The 16,835-nt window shown below is 41.1% G+C and overlaps 1 protein-coding gene across 3 annotated transcripts in view; it reads left to right on the top strand.

Moving 5' to 3' along the window:
• CLIC6 (chloride intracellular channel 6) overlaps nt 1-15,142 on the top strand; it is a 48,628-nt gene extending 33,486 nt beyond the window's left edge. The window contains exons 2-7 of one of the 3 annotated variants that reach the window (XM_074970247.1): nt 1,686-1,795; nt 2,338-2,463; nt 4,350-4,456; nt 10,240-10,421; nt 12,417-12,576; nt 13,162-13,300. In XM_074970247.1, the coding sequence (XP_074826348.1) occupies nt 1,686-1,795; nt 2,338-2,463; nt 4,350-4,456; nt 10,240-10,421; nt 12,417-12,548 (657 nt within the window). In that variant the 3' untranslated portion in view covers nt 12,549-12,576; nt 13,162-13,300. Of the gene's footprint in view, nt 1-1,685; nt 1,796-2,337; nt 2,464-4,349; nt 4,457-10,239; nt 10,422-12,416; nt 12,577-13,161 lie in introns of all 3 variants that reach the window. The other 2 variants (XM_074970258.1, XM_074970239.1) reach the window with 2 other exon arrangements.
• The last annotated feature ends 1,693 nt before the right edge of the window (nt 15,143-16,835 follow it).

Raw genomic sequence — 16,835 nt, 5'->3', positions numbered from 1 at the left:
GGAGCATAATGAAGTCAAGAAGTTAGGTGTGCCAGTAACTCCTATCTTGTTTTTGTAAAACCCTCATGTGACAGGCATGGAGTCTATTGTATTAAAAATGCAAAGTTTATGTATTATTGTGAGATTGTACGTAACTTTTCTAGGGAGGAGATGTGGCCAGTGTAAACCTTGGAAAGTGTTATAAGCTTCAAAGAACTATACTGAACAATGGGCCAGACAAGAATGACGGAGTTAAGAGGGAATCTCTAGCGGGAGGGAAATACAAATGTAACCTGCTCTAGTTATGCAAAAAACTAGCCTTTTGAAGCTCTGCCCTGAAGATTATTTGTTTCCGGAATCTGAAGATCAAAGGCCAAAGCTGTATAAAGCAGTGGTTCTTAACCAGGGGTACATGTAACCCTGGGGGTACGGAGAGGTCTTCTAGGGGGTACATCAGCTCATCTAGATATTTGCCTAGTTTTACAACAGGTTACATAAAAAGCACTAGCAAAGTCTGTACAAACTAAAATTTCATACAGACAATAGCTTGTTTATATACTCTGAAATGTGAGTACAATATTTATATTCCAATTGATTTATTTTATAAGTACAGTATATGGTAAAATGAGAAAGTAAACAGGTTTTCAATAATAGTGGGCTGTGACACTTTTGTATTTTTATGTCTGATTTTTGAAAGCAAGTAGTTTTTAAGTGAAGTGAAACTTGAGGACACACAAGACAAATCAGACTCCTGAAAGGGGTACACTGGTATAAGGAAAGACAGAGGGCATAGCTACACTACAAACTTTTGCCACCACAAATTACATTGGAATAAAGCCACCACAGTTAGTATATTGCTTGTGCACCTACATACTTTGCTTCTTTCATCGGCACTGCTCATACTCACCAGGAGCACTTGTGTTGATTCACAGTGCAGTGGACCATGAGTAGGTGCAACTCGCCACCATCCAGTACTCTATCTTTGGGAAGTTTTTGCAATGCACGGTGAGGCAGAAACAAATCACACAGAGCTGACTGGGAGCAAATGGTCAACTTCGCAGCATGCAACTTTCTCCCTCCCATACTGTCATTTCTATCCCACAATTTTCATGCCGTTTTAAAAAAAGAAAAATCCCACGAACCTGCACGACCCTTCTCGCTGTCCACCATCTCTGACAGAAGCATGGCGCCTGCACTACTCTGACAATTGTGATGAGCATTGCAAGCACAGGACGCACAAGAGATTTATTTGATTTAGTCTCCTAACTGCTCTTGGCACCACATCTCAATTTATGATGTAATATATTTTGCTACATCTTTTCGTACTGGTGTTTCCAGAAGTCATAACTGGTATAAACATGTTAAGAATACATATAATTATTTAGAGAGATTTATGTTAATATGGAATCTTTCTTTTAAAGTAATGCTATGATTTGAATTTTGTTCACTAGTTTATAAAAACATTAGTTATACACTAAACAAACCATTTTAGAACATCCATTTCTAAGGAGACATTACAAGTGTTTGGAGGAGTATATAAAGAAACATTGTATAAAACTATTTCATTATGAATTATTACAGTGAGTTGCACCTGCTTTCACCAGATCTCAATTTTGTCCATATCCTTTAAACAGCAGACAGCTGACTGACTTTGCCATTATAAAAATAGTTTTGCTAAAAGCATATTTTATTGTTTTTCATTGTAGGCTGGTAGTGATGGGGAAAGCATTGGAAATTGCCCATTTTCTCAGCGTCTCTTTATGATTCTGTGGCTAAAAGGTGTGATATTTAATGTAACAACTGTAGACTTGAAAAGGTAAGATTACAGTATATATTTTCATTTTCAGAAGAAAATTACCAAAATGATTCTTTTAAAGAATGTATTGCTTGTGGTAACTTTGAAATACACATGCAGACTGATAGACATTATTTATACAGCTAATTGGTATTTTCATAACTCTTTATAGGCCTGATTATTATCTGATTTAAACTGATGTAAAACAGTAATAATTCCACTGAAATTGATGGGGTTAACATGGTGTAAAATAGGTGTAAGTGAGAGGAGACTCAGGTTCTATATGGTCAATGCATGGAACAGATATTAATTAATTAATACTAATGAATGCTCACAACATCTCTATGAGGCAGAAGATTATGTCTTACCTTTACAGAGAGGTAAGCTGAGATAGAAAAGGGGAAGTCATTTGTCCAAGGCTACCCAGTAATTGCAAGGATAATTTAAACTATTTTATTTGCTTTAAATAATACCAGTATACTACTGCAAAAGTGGAACAGATTACTACTTCTACTACATGTCTCTCACATAGCTACTTACCCAAGGTGTTTGTACCCTTTTAGAAAACCTGCAGACTTACAGAATCTAGCCCCAGGGACAAACCCTCCCTTTATGACTTTTGATGGTGAAGTGAAAACTGATGTCAATAAGATCGAGGAGTTCCTAGAAGAAAAATTAACACCACCAAGGTACTGTGCTCTTGCGTGTCATGTTTTGCTTTTAGTCCTTCAAACTGCCTTCACTGCACTCCCTGACAAAATTCCCACTGGTTTCAGTGACAGCAGGATCAGGTCCTTGGTTACTTTCTTGCCTTAAAAAATATGTATGAAATGTATTAGATTTAGAAATACTGATTCTGCTCCGATTGAACTCAATGAGCGTTGCGGTTGACTCCAATGGAAGCAGTAGTGAGACCTAGCATAATGGCGTTGTTCCTGTGAGCTCGTGAGTGTTAGATGCTGATTGCTAGACTCCCAATGACTGAAATAAATGGAAATTGACAGTGTTCAGCACCTCACAGGTTTTGATACAATTATTGTAAATTAAAGAAACATTTTCAGTGTTAAAAAAATCTCTATTTAAATTTGCTCTTCCAGCAGTATTTCCTCTGGGCCAAATCCTCAGCTGGTGTTAATTAGCACAGGTCCATTGATTTCAATGGAGCTATGCTGGTTTACACCAGCCAAGGATCTGGCTCTCTGCATGTGCTGTTAGTTAAGGGCAAGTCATCAGAAATTATTAAGTTTTACCATCCATGCAATGGAGATTAACTACTAATTTGCTTTGTGTAACATGCAATAACTGTCTGCAATTTCAGTATCAAAATTTCCTTTTCAAAGAGATGGCAAAAATAGCAACTCCCTAGAGTTAATAAAGGGTCTGAGCCAACACCTACTGAAATCAATTAAAAGACTCCAGTGCTGATTTAAGTCAATAGGAGCTGTCCTTTATGGCACTAATCAACTGATTATATCCCGCAAGTTTGTTATGATGCAGACATGCCAACTCTCGCGAATTGATAGTGAGAGATGCAATTTCCAAGTAAAATTAAGCCTGGCTCCTGCTGCCGGATTGGGAAATAGGAGAGGGGACCCCACTGCAGCCCACCTTAGGCATGGGGAAGGAGAAGAACCTTAAGAGGAGCAGAGGTAAGGCTGGTAGGGCTGAAATATGGCCTGCAGGGGGGTTGAAGTGTGTGTGTAGGGGGAAGCTGATTGTATGTGTGGGTATATTGATGGTAGGTTCTGAGCAGATGCGGTAAATGCTGGGAGAGCGAACTGAGTGTAGTGGTGGTCAATGAGGACTGAACTGATGGGCTGATGATGGGGTTTGGGGGACTGAACTGAGGGGAGCTGAATTGAGGGGGGTTGGGTGGGGACAGAACTGATGGGAGATTGGGTGACAGGATTAATTGTTGGGCAGGAGATGGACAGATATGGAGGTGAGAGCTTCTGCAGCAGGGGCCAAAATCACCGTCTCCAGTACATGTGGGAGAGTGGGCAACGCTAATTGTCACATGCACATACCCTTGCAAAGAGCAAGGGGGAGTTCAAAAAATCAAGATTCTGACCTAAACCACCACAATATTATCCTTAAAAAAAAATAAAAATCTCATGATTTTTGAGGGTCTGACTCACCATTTTTGATCTCTTGAAGTTGGGAATACTGATGATGTCACTACAGTAATTCTCAAAGAGTGAAATTCACTCTAGTGCAGAGGGCTCATGCAAGGACCTCCATACCATTATAGTAACCTACTATTTCTCTATATTTGTGCTTTGAGATTTCCCTCATTTTCTTCAAATTGTAAAACGATGAAAGTTGATGAGTAATTATGGCAAGAAGTAGAATTAAACTTCTGGATACTAGGAGTAATTGAAAAACATTTGACACAGTATTTATTTTGTATGGTCTAAGTGGTTTCCATTTTAGGAATGTTTCCTATGAAAAATACTTAGCCATACTTTGTTCGCAATGGGGTGGAATAAACTGCTGTTCATATAATACAGGAGTAGCTGAATGTCAGAAAAGAACCTGCTAGTTATATGACATCCTTGTATTTTTAATTCCTCAGGTACCCCAAACTTGGGCCAAAGCACCCCGAATCTAATTCTGCAGGAAATGATGTGTTTGCAAAATTCTCTGCTTTCATAAAGAACACAAGAAAAGATGCTAATGAAAGTAAGAACCGGCAGTCTCTACATCATTATTGTTGATAACTGGAATGAGTTGAAGTTACATAATTACAGCATAAAGTTTTGCACAAACTTTCAATCTAGAGTAACAAAACCTATCTGTATTTGCACTAAGGACTCATTCTAAGCAAAAGCTGTCTATGGCTTTCCAGGACATGAAAGCTTTGGAAAGCTGCAGATCCTGAGGAGGGTAATCTGTTCAAGAGAAAGGCCAACACATATGCACTATGGTGAAAGGAAGAATTAGTAGCTTGTTGTTTTTGTCAACAAACTTCACCATACCGCAGTGGCTTGGCTGAATAGTATTTAAGGCCCTGATCGTGCAAATGCTTAACTTGCTGAAGGTGAGTAGTTCCACTGACTTAAATAAAACTACACATGTTCAGAAAGCTAGGCATGTGCCTAAGAATTTGCAGGATCAGACCTATGAATGGAATACAAAAAAGCAAATGCTTTTTTCTTCAACTTTAAAAGAAGTGGTATAAATTTAATGAAATGAACATACTAAGTAAGTATATATAAGTATCAAGTATCAGGGGGTAGCCGTGTTCGTTTGTATCCACAAAAACAACAAGGAGTCCAGTGGCACCTTAAAGACTAACAGATTTATTTGAGCATAAGCTTTTGTGGGTAAAAACCCCACTTCTTCAGATGCATGGAGTGAAAGTTACAGATGCAGACATAAATATACTGGCACATGAAGAGAAGGGAGTTACCTCACAAGTGGAGAGCAAGTGTTGACAGGGCCAATTCGATCAGGGTGGATATAGTCCACTCTCAATAATAGATGAGGAAGTGTCAATTCCAGGAGAGGCAAAGCTGCTTTTGTAATGAGCCAGCCACTCCCAGTCCCTATTCAAGGCCAAGTTCATGGTGTTAAATTTGCAAATGAATTTTAGTTCTGCTGTTTCTCTTTGAAGTCTGTTTCTGAAGTGTTTTTGTTCAAGTATGGCTACTTTCAAATCTGTTATAGAATGTCCAGAAAGATTGAAGTGTTCTCCTACTGGCTTTTGTATGTTACCATTCCTGATGTCCGATTTGTGTCCATTTATTCTTTTACGTAGGGACTATCCGGTTTGGCCAATGTACATGGCAGAGGGGCATTGCTGCCACATGATGGCATATATAACATTAGTAGACTTCCAGGTGAATGAGCCTCTGATGGTGTGGCTGATGTGGTTTGGTCCTCTGATGGTGTCGCCAGAGTAGATATGGGGATTGAGTAGGAAACGAGGTTTGCTACAGGGATTGGTTCCTGGGTTAGTGTTTCTGTGGTGTGGTGTGTAGTTGCTGCTGAGTATTTGCTTCAGATTCGGGGCCTGTCTGTAAGCAAGGACTGGCCTGTCTCCCAAGATCTGGGAGAGTGAGGGATTGTTTTCCAGGATAGGTTGTAGATCGTGGATAATGTGCTGCAGAGGTTTTAGCTGGGGGCTGTACGTGATGGCCAGTGGTGTTCTGTTATTTTCCTTGTTAGGCCTGTCCTGTAGTAGGCGATTTCTGGGTAACCGTCTTGCTCTATCAATCTGTTTCCTCACTTCCCCAGGTGGGCATTGTAGTTTTAAGAATGCTTGATAAAGATCTTGTAGGTGTTTGTCTCTGGCTGAGGGATTGGAGCAAATCGGTTGTATCTTAGGGCTTGGCTGTAGACAATGGATCGTGTGATGTGTCCTGGATGGAAGCTGGAGGCATGTAGGTAAGTATAGCGGTCAGTAGGTTTCCGGTATAGGGTGGTGTTTATGTGACCATCACTTATTTGCACTGTAGTGTCCAGGAAGTGGATCTCTTGTGTGGACTGGTCCAGGCTGAGGTGGATGGTGAGGTGAAAACTGTTGAAATCCAGATGGAATTCTTCAAGGGCCTCCTTCCCGTGGGTCCATATGATGAAAATGTCATCAATGTAGCGCAAATAGAGGAGGAGCGCTAGGGAATGAGAGCTGAGGAAGCGTTGTTCTAAGTCAGCCATAAAAATGTTGGCATACTGTGGAGCCATGCGGGTACCCATAGCAGTGCCACTGACTTGAAGGTATAAGTCATCCCCAAATCTGAAATGGTTGTGGGTGAGGACAAAGTCACAAAGCTCATCCACCAGGTGTGCCATGGCCTCATCAGGGGTACTGTTCCTGACAGCTTGTAGTCCATCCTCATGTGGAATATTGGTATAAAGAGCTTCTACATCCATGGTGGCCAGGATGGTGTTTTCAGGAAGATCACCAATGCATTGTAGTTTCCTCAGAAAGTCGGTGGTGTCTCGAAGCAGAGGGTCTGAGGAGAGAGTCCAAATAGCTAGATAATCCTGCTGTAAGAGTGCTCTTCTCTTCGTGTACCAGTATATTTATGTCTACATCTGTAATTTTCACTCCATGCATCTGAAGAAGTGGGGTTTTTACCCACGAAAGCTTATGCTCAAATAAATCTGTTAGTCTTTAAGGTGCCACCAGACTCCTTGTTATATATAAGTATAATATAGTCTAATTTTTTTGACAGTGAAATTGAAATAGCTAAGAGAATTAATTTGGAATAGTACTTTTTGTGTAGTAATGACTTTTCTAGGATTTCTCTGAAACAATTTGACTAGCTCCAAAATGTGGGAATTTTCATTCCAGTGCAGTTTTTTAAATCAAATAATTAAATTTTTTTCCAAGATTATTACCATAATTCTACAAATGGTCATCATGTTTCCTGGCCTAGAGGTAGATGAGAATTTGACAGAAATTCCTCACTCTCTGGACCAGCCATCTACATTCACTGTGGGTGAAATCCCCTCCCCTCTCCCTTCACAAAACTGAAATCAATAAGCTTTAAGTAGGAAACCATGCAAGGGTTGGAATTCACCTTTCTCAACCTACCAGCATTGCTGAGGGGCTACACTGCCACATCCATAATTCATACCTCCTGTTTATCCAGCCACTGCATTCGTATAAGCAAGGGTCCAATGTCTGAACCTTCCCTCAACACCTCCCTTCTTCTGCCAGGTGGTGAGGAGCCCACCACCCATCATCCGGGGCACACACAGTGTGAAAGTGCCTGCTACCATCTCTCTGTTGCTCTGAGCTGTTCTCCAATATTCAGGGCCTTGCTGGATTGTTTCTGTTAGGAGGAAAAATGGGTGATACAAAGCAGGCATTTCTTTGGTGCAATTCTGTTTATTTACAAAGAATGTACAGAGTCCTGTTTCCTTGAACACAATAGAAACAACCAACATCAGGCAGTTTCCTTGCTCACAGTTTCCAAGTCTGTCTCTATAGTCAGTTGTACGCCCCAAAGGGTTCTGTTTTTGCTCCTTTTCAGGGCCATGCTCACAACTGCTTTTCTCACTGTCCCCTAGCTTTCTCCAGGCATTTCTGCCTCTGACATACACAGAGCTACAACCAATCCCCAAGACCCTGCATTTGAAATCATAGAACCCCTAAAAGCACAAGTCTTAGCTTCTGGTCAGGCCTTACCATGTGTCCCATTGCCTTGGATTGTGGCTTCTGTTGTTTTCAGCTGTATAACTGCATAAAGGGGCTTAGTTGCTCTGCCTGAAATAAAGGTGCTTAGCATACCCCTTTAGCTTTATCTAGGCCTGTGATTGTCTGTGGGTCAAAGATCCACTTGATGTCAGCCATTAACACCTTCCAGTATAACCATCTCTATCCTTAATGTCCCGGTATGCTGACATGGGGGCTTGAGTGGTGTGGAATGCTTCGTACTTGTACCTGTCTGTCTGCACTTAGGGAATTTTCACCCTTCTTTAGAGCTGGTTGAAAAGTATTTTTTTCCCCCCGACGGGAAAATTGTGATCTTTAGCAAAAATTCAAATACCAAAATAATTGGGCCAAAAACTGAAAGAGTACAGTTTTTGGAAATGCTGCCCTAGTGCTTCATAAGATTTGTATTTCAGGTGCTTCATGGCCCCTTGCTCCTCTAGAGGCTGGGCTCCCTGGTCAAACTACATTTCCCTTGATGCGCTGTGGTCTTCCCCTGGGAGAGAGAAGGGAATTAAGGGGAACTCTTGCCCATATTCTGTTATTGGAGATGTAGTCTGTCTGGGTAGCCCGGCTCATAGAGGAGAATGGAAACATGAGTCAACTAAAGGTATGTCGGCACTGCAATTAAAAACCCATGCCATGACTGGTCCATGCCAGCTGATTTGGGCTCGTGGGGCTCAGGCGAAGGAGCTGTTTAATTGTGATGTAGACATTTGGGCTCCAGTTGGAGCCCGAGCTGAAGGGTCTGAGAGCTGCAGCCCAAGCCCAAACATGCACACAGCAATTAAACAGCCCATTTGCCCCAGTCCCACAAACCTGAGTCAGCTGGCATGGGTCAGCCATGGGTTTTTAATTGCAGTGTAGACATACCCTAAATTACAGCTTTCATGAGGCACCATGGCAGAATTTCCAAATCAAAATCTTTGGTTTTGGCTGACATATTTAGATTTTCAGGTGTTCGGTTTTTCGATGAAAAATCAAACCTTTTCACAGAAAGAAAACACTTTTCACAAAAAAAAATTGTTAGTTGCAAACCCAATTTTCTGTCAAAAACTGTTTTGATTGAATATTCTCAATCAGCCCTACCCTTAATGCTGAAATTTGGCATAAATGTGTCAAAAAGGATATTTTGTAAACCATTTCAACTCAATTGGTTTTACCATTCTTCTAAAGAAAGAAAAAAGAGAACAGTTTTTCTTTGATTTGCAGACAGACATTCTCCACCCCCATCCACCACTCTAAGAAAGAAAAGGGCAAACTTTGTTTTTTAAATTGCACTAATCTAATCCTTTGAAGTGATGTACTTTTATGTTAAAGTATGTTTCAGGGGGTTTGAAGGGTGTGTTGGGGTTGTTTGTTTGTTTTTTGTTTTTTTTATAAATACACCTTTTTAAATGGGGGTAAAGGTAAATAAACATCAGCAGGAATCACAGAACCAAATTCATCTTTAATGTAAATCCATTAAGTTTAGCTACACCAAACCTGATTTTGGCAATTCTGTACCAATTGACCTCACTAGCACTTTTGTTATTCCCTTATTACATTAGCATTTAGCAAGCCCAGTAAAGGATCAGAGCCCCACAGTGACAGAGATCGTATAGATACGGCAGCTATACTTAACAAACATTATATCCTAGAGAGCTCTATGGACAGGTACACACTTAAAACATTTGCCTCTAGAGTATTACTGGTTATGGGGGAGGTGATTTTTAAATCCCTAGTGTAGATACAGTTAAACCAGCATAAAAGTGCTTTTACTGATGCAGCTTATTTTGCTTGAGGAACCAGTGTGAACTATACCAGCAAAAGCACTCTTCTGTCATGCCAACAGGAGCTGCATCTACAGTAGGATGGTTTGTCAGTGTGACTATTGACTATACCAGTATAGCTATACTGGCAAACCTTTTATGGTCTAGACTAGGCCTACATTTCAGATAGGATTCAATTAATGGCGGAAACAGATAAACAGTATGGATGGTTTCAGAGAATGGGGTGGTAATAAACTGAACAGATTAGAAAAAGAACAGAAATCACAGCTCACCTGTTGCTTAACTAACTGATGTCAGATGGAAATGTTTTATAAACCATCATAGCACAGGTAGTTCTCAGGAGGGATTTGAATTAGGACAAGGGGCAGCTTTTGGAATATGACAGAGTTTTTCCTATGCACTGGGGTTGGCATGGGAGAACCTCAGTGTGAGTGGGCTTAGTGTTTGGAAATATCTGATCTCCTGGGTTTCTTCTACTTTTAGAGAGAACTCAGTTCACTTTTCTCTAATGTCTATTTTTCTGAATGTAGATTTGGAAAAATCCTTACTTAAGGCTCTAAGGAGGCTGGATAACTATTTAAATACCCCCTTGCCTGATGAAATTGATGCCTATAGCACTGAAGACATCACTGTTTCCAGCAGAAAATTCCTGGATGGAGATGAACTCACCTTAGCAGACTGCAACCTCTTACCCAAGCTCCACATCATTAAGGTTTGGATTTTCTCTTTCATGATGTGCAAAGACTGGCAACACTGATGCACAAGTGCATTTAAAAATGACATAAAAATTGACACATCTTTACTGAAACAGACACACAAATGCTATCTCAACCCAGGGTGAGAATGGAGTCAGAGTAAAATTTAGCCTAGCATGTCTAACATCCTTTGGGGGTACCCAAACAACAGCATAATGACCTAGTTCCATTTTCTATCTGACAATGTAATTCCTAATGTCTGGATTCCACACTTGTTAGATGGCCTAGCTAAAAATAAATAATTTAGCTAAGAGTACTGCTGCTAGCAGATAGACGCTCTGCAGCCTCTCACATTAGGCAGCTGTGGAGGCTTATGGATTCCAAGATAGCATTACTGCCTTGGCTACAGTCACATTGTTATGACCATCGCTGAGATTCTCCTTGTGGTTGGGCACAAGGGCCTGGATGCACAAAAGGAGTTAGGAGCCTAAGTCCTTATTTTGTGTGTCTTAGTTCCAGTTTCGGGACCACTGTGTGATCATAAAACTCACGCTGAAACCCTGTAAGTGCCTAAACTTGCTTGACGCTAGGTTTTTGCGGTAAAAGTTTCTTAGGCACCTATGTTTCATGGTAAATAGGCCCAATGGCCTGTGATGGGATGTTAGATGGGGTGAGAGCTGAGTTACTACAGAGAATTCTTTCCTGGGTATCTGGTTGGTGAATCTTGCCCACATGCTCAGGGTTCAGCTGATCGCCATATTTGGGGTCAGGAAGGAATTTTCCTCCAGGGCAGATTGGAAGAGGCCCTAGGGGTTTTTCGCCTTCCTCTGTAGCGTGGGGCACAGGTCACTTGCTGGAGGATTCTCTGCACCTTGAAGTTTTTAAACCATAATTTGAGGACTTCAGTAGCTCTGACATAGGTGAGAGGTTTATTGCAGGAGTGGGTGGGTGAGATTCTGTGGCCTGCATTGTGCAGGAGGTCAGACTAGATGACCATAATGGTCCCTTCTGACCTTAATATCTATAAATCTATAAGTCTATGTTTCTGTCTCTAAGCATGCACGCTGTTGCCTCCCTGTGGGCATCTGGATGCCTAGCTTCTGCCTAAGCCCCAGAGTGATTCATAAACCAGGGGAGGACATGTGTTTGGTTGTTTAACTCACCTCTGGGGCCTGAAAAGGTACATGTGCTCTCTTGCTCACTCGCTCTCACTCTAAGAGGCTTTTGGACCAGAGAGTACAAGCATGAGCATGACTCTATAGCCTGGTGGTTAGCAGTCTTACTGAGGATGTGGGAGACCTAGGATCTGCACCCCCTGGTCCAAGGAGAGTTTTATTATTTATCCACTGTGCAACAGCTTCAGTAGGTGAGATTGAGGGACACCCTACATCACAATATTTCATAGCCCGATGGTTAGAGCACTCTCCTGAGAGGTAGCAGATCCCTGTTCAAATCACTTTTCCCCCTGAGGTGAGGCAGGGGTCTCCCTTATCCCAAGTGAGTATCCTAACCATTGGGCTAAAAGTTACGAGGGAGGTCCTCCTTTGCCCTCACTCCTGACTAATGCCTTTTGTGCATTCAGGCCCAGGCTGCTTTATTGGACTCCACTGCTGGATCCCAACTGCTTCCTAGTCTACTGGGTCGGAGCAGCATCCAGCCTCTCCTAGGGTACAGAGTATGTGCCTAGTACCTCTTCTTGGGCTGTGGAACCCTGAGGTCCAATGGCCCTAGGTCCAAAACCATTGCTGATCCCTCAAATCTCCCCAATAGCTTACACACCCCTTCATAAAACAAAATGAAATCCATAAAACAGACAGATTCCCCAAACTCTCACACACATGATGACATTTTAGCCTTACATGCCTTCCTAAGTCAGCCCGCTTCCCTGAGGGGGACTGTACCCACCCAATTGCCATATATGGACTGATTCAGAACGTTTTTCACGCCTTCATTATTCCCTCATAAATTTGGGGCTGAAATTTGACGTGTGAGTTTTTCGGTACTTCTCACAGGCAATGAACTCTCTCTGTAGTGCCCTTTCCTGTCAGTGCCTAAGACCATGCAGGTTGACTGCAATGTCAGTTAGCAGGACCCAGAGGTGCAGGAGTTGCGCTTTTACCTCACCAGGCAAAGTTTTTCAGTGAGGGAGAAGGTACAGTTGACACATCATTTGTGAGTATGCAAGTGCATGTTTTATTCAAAATTTGGTTTCCATCTTGGTTTTTAGATCACCTCTGGTAGGGTATATTCCCCTAATATCTTTTATCTCAAGTTTCAGTATGTGAAGTAAGTAAGTAAGTATAAAACTGGAATGTGTCACAAGTTGTGTGTGTTCCAAATAAGATGTTTGCTTTAAAATATCAACCAAACATCTATTAAAAGATTTCTCTTCATATTCGGTGGGCTTTTCAAATCCACCTATGGAATTTGGGTATGTAGGTAGAAATGTATGGGAAATGGGCAACTGAAGTCCTTAAGTAGCATTGAAACTCTCAGTTATTTGGTTTTGTAAAATCTTTTCATCCCAAAACCTACATTTTGAGCTTAAACTACTTGACAGTCCCTCTCTAACTAACCAACCCTCCTCCCCCACATCTGATATCTTTCTCCTCTTTGTCTTTTTTTAAAATTTAAAACGTCAAAAATGGATTGCTAAGACAGAAGAATGGAAGAAACCTATTGATTACAAGCATTGTGTGCACTTTGTTTACACAGCTCATGCCTCTAGCAGTCTCTTTTATTTTTTATTTTTTTAAGGTTGTGGCAAAAAAATATAGGAATTTTGAGTTTCCACCTGAAATGACTGGGATCTGGAGATATTTGAACAGTGCTTATGCGAGAGATGAATTCACAAATACTTGTCCTGCTGATCGAGAAATTGAGTTTGCATATTTGGATGTTGCAAAAAGAATGAAGTGATGGATTAAAAGATATCTCTAGTCTACATTTCTTCGGAGAGCTGGGTGGGAACAAACCAAGATAAATACAGAGTACATTATGCAGCATAATTTTAAGTTCTGTGACTGGCCAATTCTTCTTTCTTTTCTTGCGTTATATTAAGCTCACCCTTAAATTATATGTATGTATGTCTGCTTATGTGTGTGTCACACACACACGTATTACACATTCTGTGTTAAAGGTTTCAGATCAAAATTCAAACATTCGTTGAAATTACGGTAATGGGATTGGCACACAATTATTACAATTTGGCTGGTTACTCTTGGTAAAAATGTTGAATTTTGATACTAAAATTCCCTGCTTCTTACACATTTAGTGTGATTATTACTGCCCCTAATTTCTCAGTTTATTTCAGCACTCCTGTCAAAACTGACAGTTGACTTAGAGATCTGTCTGAGAGGCAGAGGAACATTTTTCTCTCAAGATATAGCTAACCAAAAGTATCTGTGACCTTCTGGGCTGCATAAATCTGGGAAGACCGCACAATTGCTGTTGGCTGCACAGCAGGCTGGTTTATCCAGGAGAAAGATCAGGTTTGATGTGGAACCAACTCCCTCTTTCAAAAGCAACAACTCTATATTCCCGGGAGCTGTGGATCAGCTCAACAAAAGCCCTGCTTCACACTGCACAAGTCCCTATTCTGTATATGTCTAGCCCTCGTCTCTCTAAGATCTGCACAACCCATGGGACTTCCTCCAGCCCTAGAGGAGAGGAACAAATATTGCAGCTGACCTGTGGACTATGCAATAAAGTTACTTGGTATAAGTGAAAAGAGAGGGGTCCTGCCCCCTGCACTGGGAGAGGAAATGGAAAACCTCTCTGCCCCTGATTACTGAACTGAGGCCCCCTCCTCGACTTCTACTTGGTATTGGAAAGCAATGAATATGGGGGCAGGAGGGCTATTTAGGAGGTAGCCCTTTCCTTGTTCCTGACTGAACTGCAGAATGTGCTGTACAACCAGAACCAGTGAGAATACCCCATTCCCTTTGAACAGGGAACGTACCATCGGAGGTCAATGGAACATGAATGGGCTACAGCCCCAGAGGCTGCTTTCTGCTGGTACAGCCCTCAGAAGCACAACTTGTGCAAACCACAGCCCCTGCACTTGCCTGGGAGCAAGAGCTCCAGCCCAGCTACCAAAGCTGTGTTATCCCTACGGTCACCAGGGAGTCAGTCTCTGATGCTTTTGCACAATATATTTTTGATAGGGTTATGTGTATCTAAAGATGCAGTAGATCTATGCATACTAGATTGATCTATTTCATATCTAAGTGTCTAATATAATAGCTATGTAAGAACCCCCCCTCTATTTTAGAATAGACAACCTATTCCCTATCAAGCAGACATCTACTTTTCTTACACTTTGTACTTGATTGTATATTTCAGGTATACTTTGTCTGCACTGTTTAATTATAAAAATACTCAGTTCTGATGCACATCTTGTATCACAGTTATTTTTAAAGTGTTAAATATTGAAATTTTATTTTGTTTTCTTTCGAAAAAACAGACACTTAACCTGTTTTGCAGTACAGAGCTTAAATATTGGGGTTGATAGCTGAGCAGTCACTCACCAAATGTTACTAACTGCTGCTTTATATTTTCCAACATACATATATATATATTCTATATAATCTTTTCACATGCCTTACAAATTTGAACAGAAAATACACAAATTGATAAGTAAATTGAATGATATCCTGTGTTTATTTCAGTGCCAGTGTCCTGACTATGTGCAGTCTATCATTAGCCTGGATTTTGAGAGAGAAAGATGAAATTTAACAAAACCTTGATTTGTCTTTAAGAACTGGAAGAACATTTTAGGCCCTGTCCTGCAATCAGACCCACCCAGGTGCAAGGATGTGCACACACAGACCCAATTTCAGGACTCAATCCCCAGTCATTCTGCTCAGAAGTGTGTCATATTGCTGTTACTGACTTTAACTACGCTACCCAGCCATGATTCAACTGACAGTGGTTTACTGTGTTAGTCTTTATTGACTTAAAAAATGTAGCTATCAGCTGTTATCCACCTTTAATCAGTATGAAATTCAACATTACTATGTAATATGGCCTGTTGTACAGCAATATTGTACGTGCTTTACTTCTTTTTTTTTTTTTTTTGCCTTGAGGTCACTTGAGGCCCTCATTTAGACACAAACCACCTTCAAGTTTGTGCCCTGTGCTGTCCTGAGCCTGCAGTCTCAATCCTTTCAGCCAAAGGGGGCGTACCCTGGATATGTAGAAAGTAATGTATATTTAAAATCGTACATCATTTTGAAGTATATTTTGCTGAGATGGAGGGGCTTTGGCCCTGGATAAGACTGAAATCTGTTTTTTGTTATTCCCATGCTCCATCCACCTGGAGGAGGCGTTTTATGGCCCCAATCCTACAATTAATTTCTCTTGGTGCAGTAAATTGCAGGATTGGGGCCAACCTCAGCCTCATATATAGTGCTATTGAAGCAACAGAATACAACTGGGATTTAAAGATTTCAGGAAATATAGTTAGATGATAGTATAAGCAGGGATGGTCAAAAAGTGGAGGAAACTGAAAAAAATTCACTAAAATTTTTTAAAAGGTTTATATTATATAATGATGGTCAAAAATAACAACTTTTCACAAAAAATGCAAAAATAATTTCACCTAATTGTCAAACAATGGAAAGTTCTTGACCAGCTCTAATTAGCTGTCTGTCCCATTAGGATTGCCAGCTTCAGTTGGATGAATTCCTGGAGGTTTCATCATATGACATTATCTTTAATTAAAGATGAATCTTTAATTCCTGGACACTCCAGGACAATCCTGGAGGATTGACCATACTATGTCCCATACATGTAAATGATACACCAGATTGCAACAAATGAAGCGTTCATGTTTGTGATGGGCTTTAAAAGCAGAAGGAGAAAGACATATTCTGTTACAGGCGAGCTGGGACAGGAAAGGATTCCACACAGCTCATTGGGGCATGCTACAGCAGAAAACTAAAAGTAATGGATGCCCTGCCCCTTTAACAGCCAATTGCAACAACAACAGGTTTTTCCCTCAGCCAAAGCAAAGGATTGCTTTAAACAAATCCCAGAGGGAGAGACAAGACCTCACCTCAGCACCAGTCCCCTTCAGAGATCCATCTTCTCACCACATTCACCTCCCAGTGGGATAAACCTCTCTCCTGCACTAGCAAGGGGAATTAATAAATTCCCCACAGCTGGCTGTGCCCTACTAGCCTACACATAGGAAATGCCCTAGGCTGGGAACTCCACCTCCCCCATTAACCTACTTTAATTCAACTGCCCTTTTCAGTGCTTAATTTTCCTATTTGTGGGACATCAGTGCTGCATAGTCTGGTGTTCTTGGAGTAGCTCAAACCAAACGAACAACAGAGAAACACTCTTACCACTTATTCAGGAGCAAACTTAATGGGGAATCTGGGGTAGTGCTCTGGCAATACATAGGTGATAAGGGGGTGTGCTCC

The sequence above is a fragment of the Natator depressus genome, chromosome 1, assembly GCF_965152275.1.
Source record: "Natator depressus isolate rNatDep1 chromosome 1, rNatDep2.hap1, whole genome shotgun sequence".
Classification (NCBI taxonomy): domain Eukaryota; kingdom Metazoa; phylum Chordata; order Testudines; family Cheloniidae; genus Natator; species Natator depressus.
Note: the sequence above shows the minus strand (reverse complement) of the source record. Positions and strands in the feature narration are given on the sequence as shown.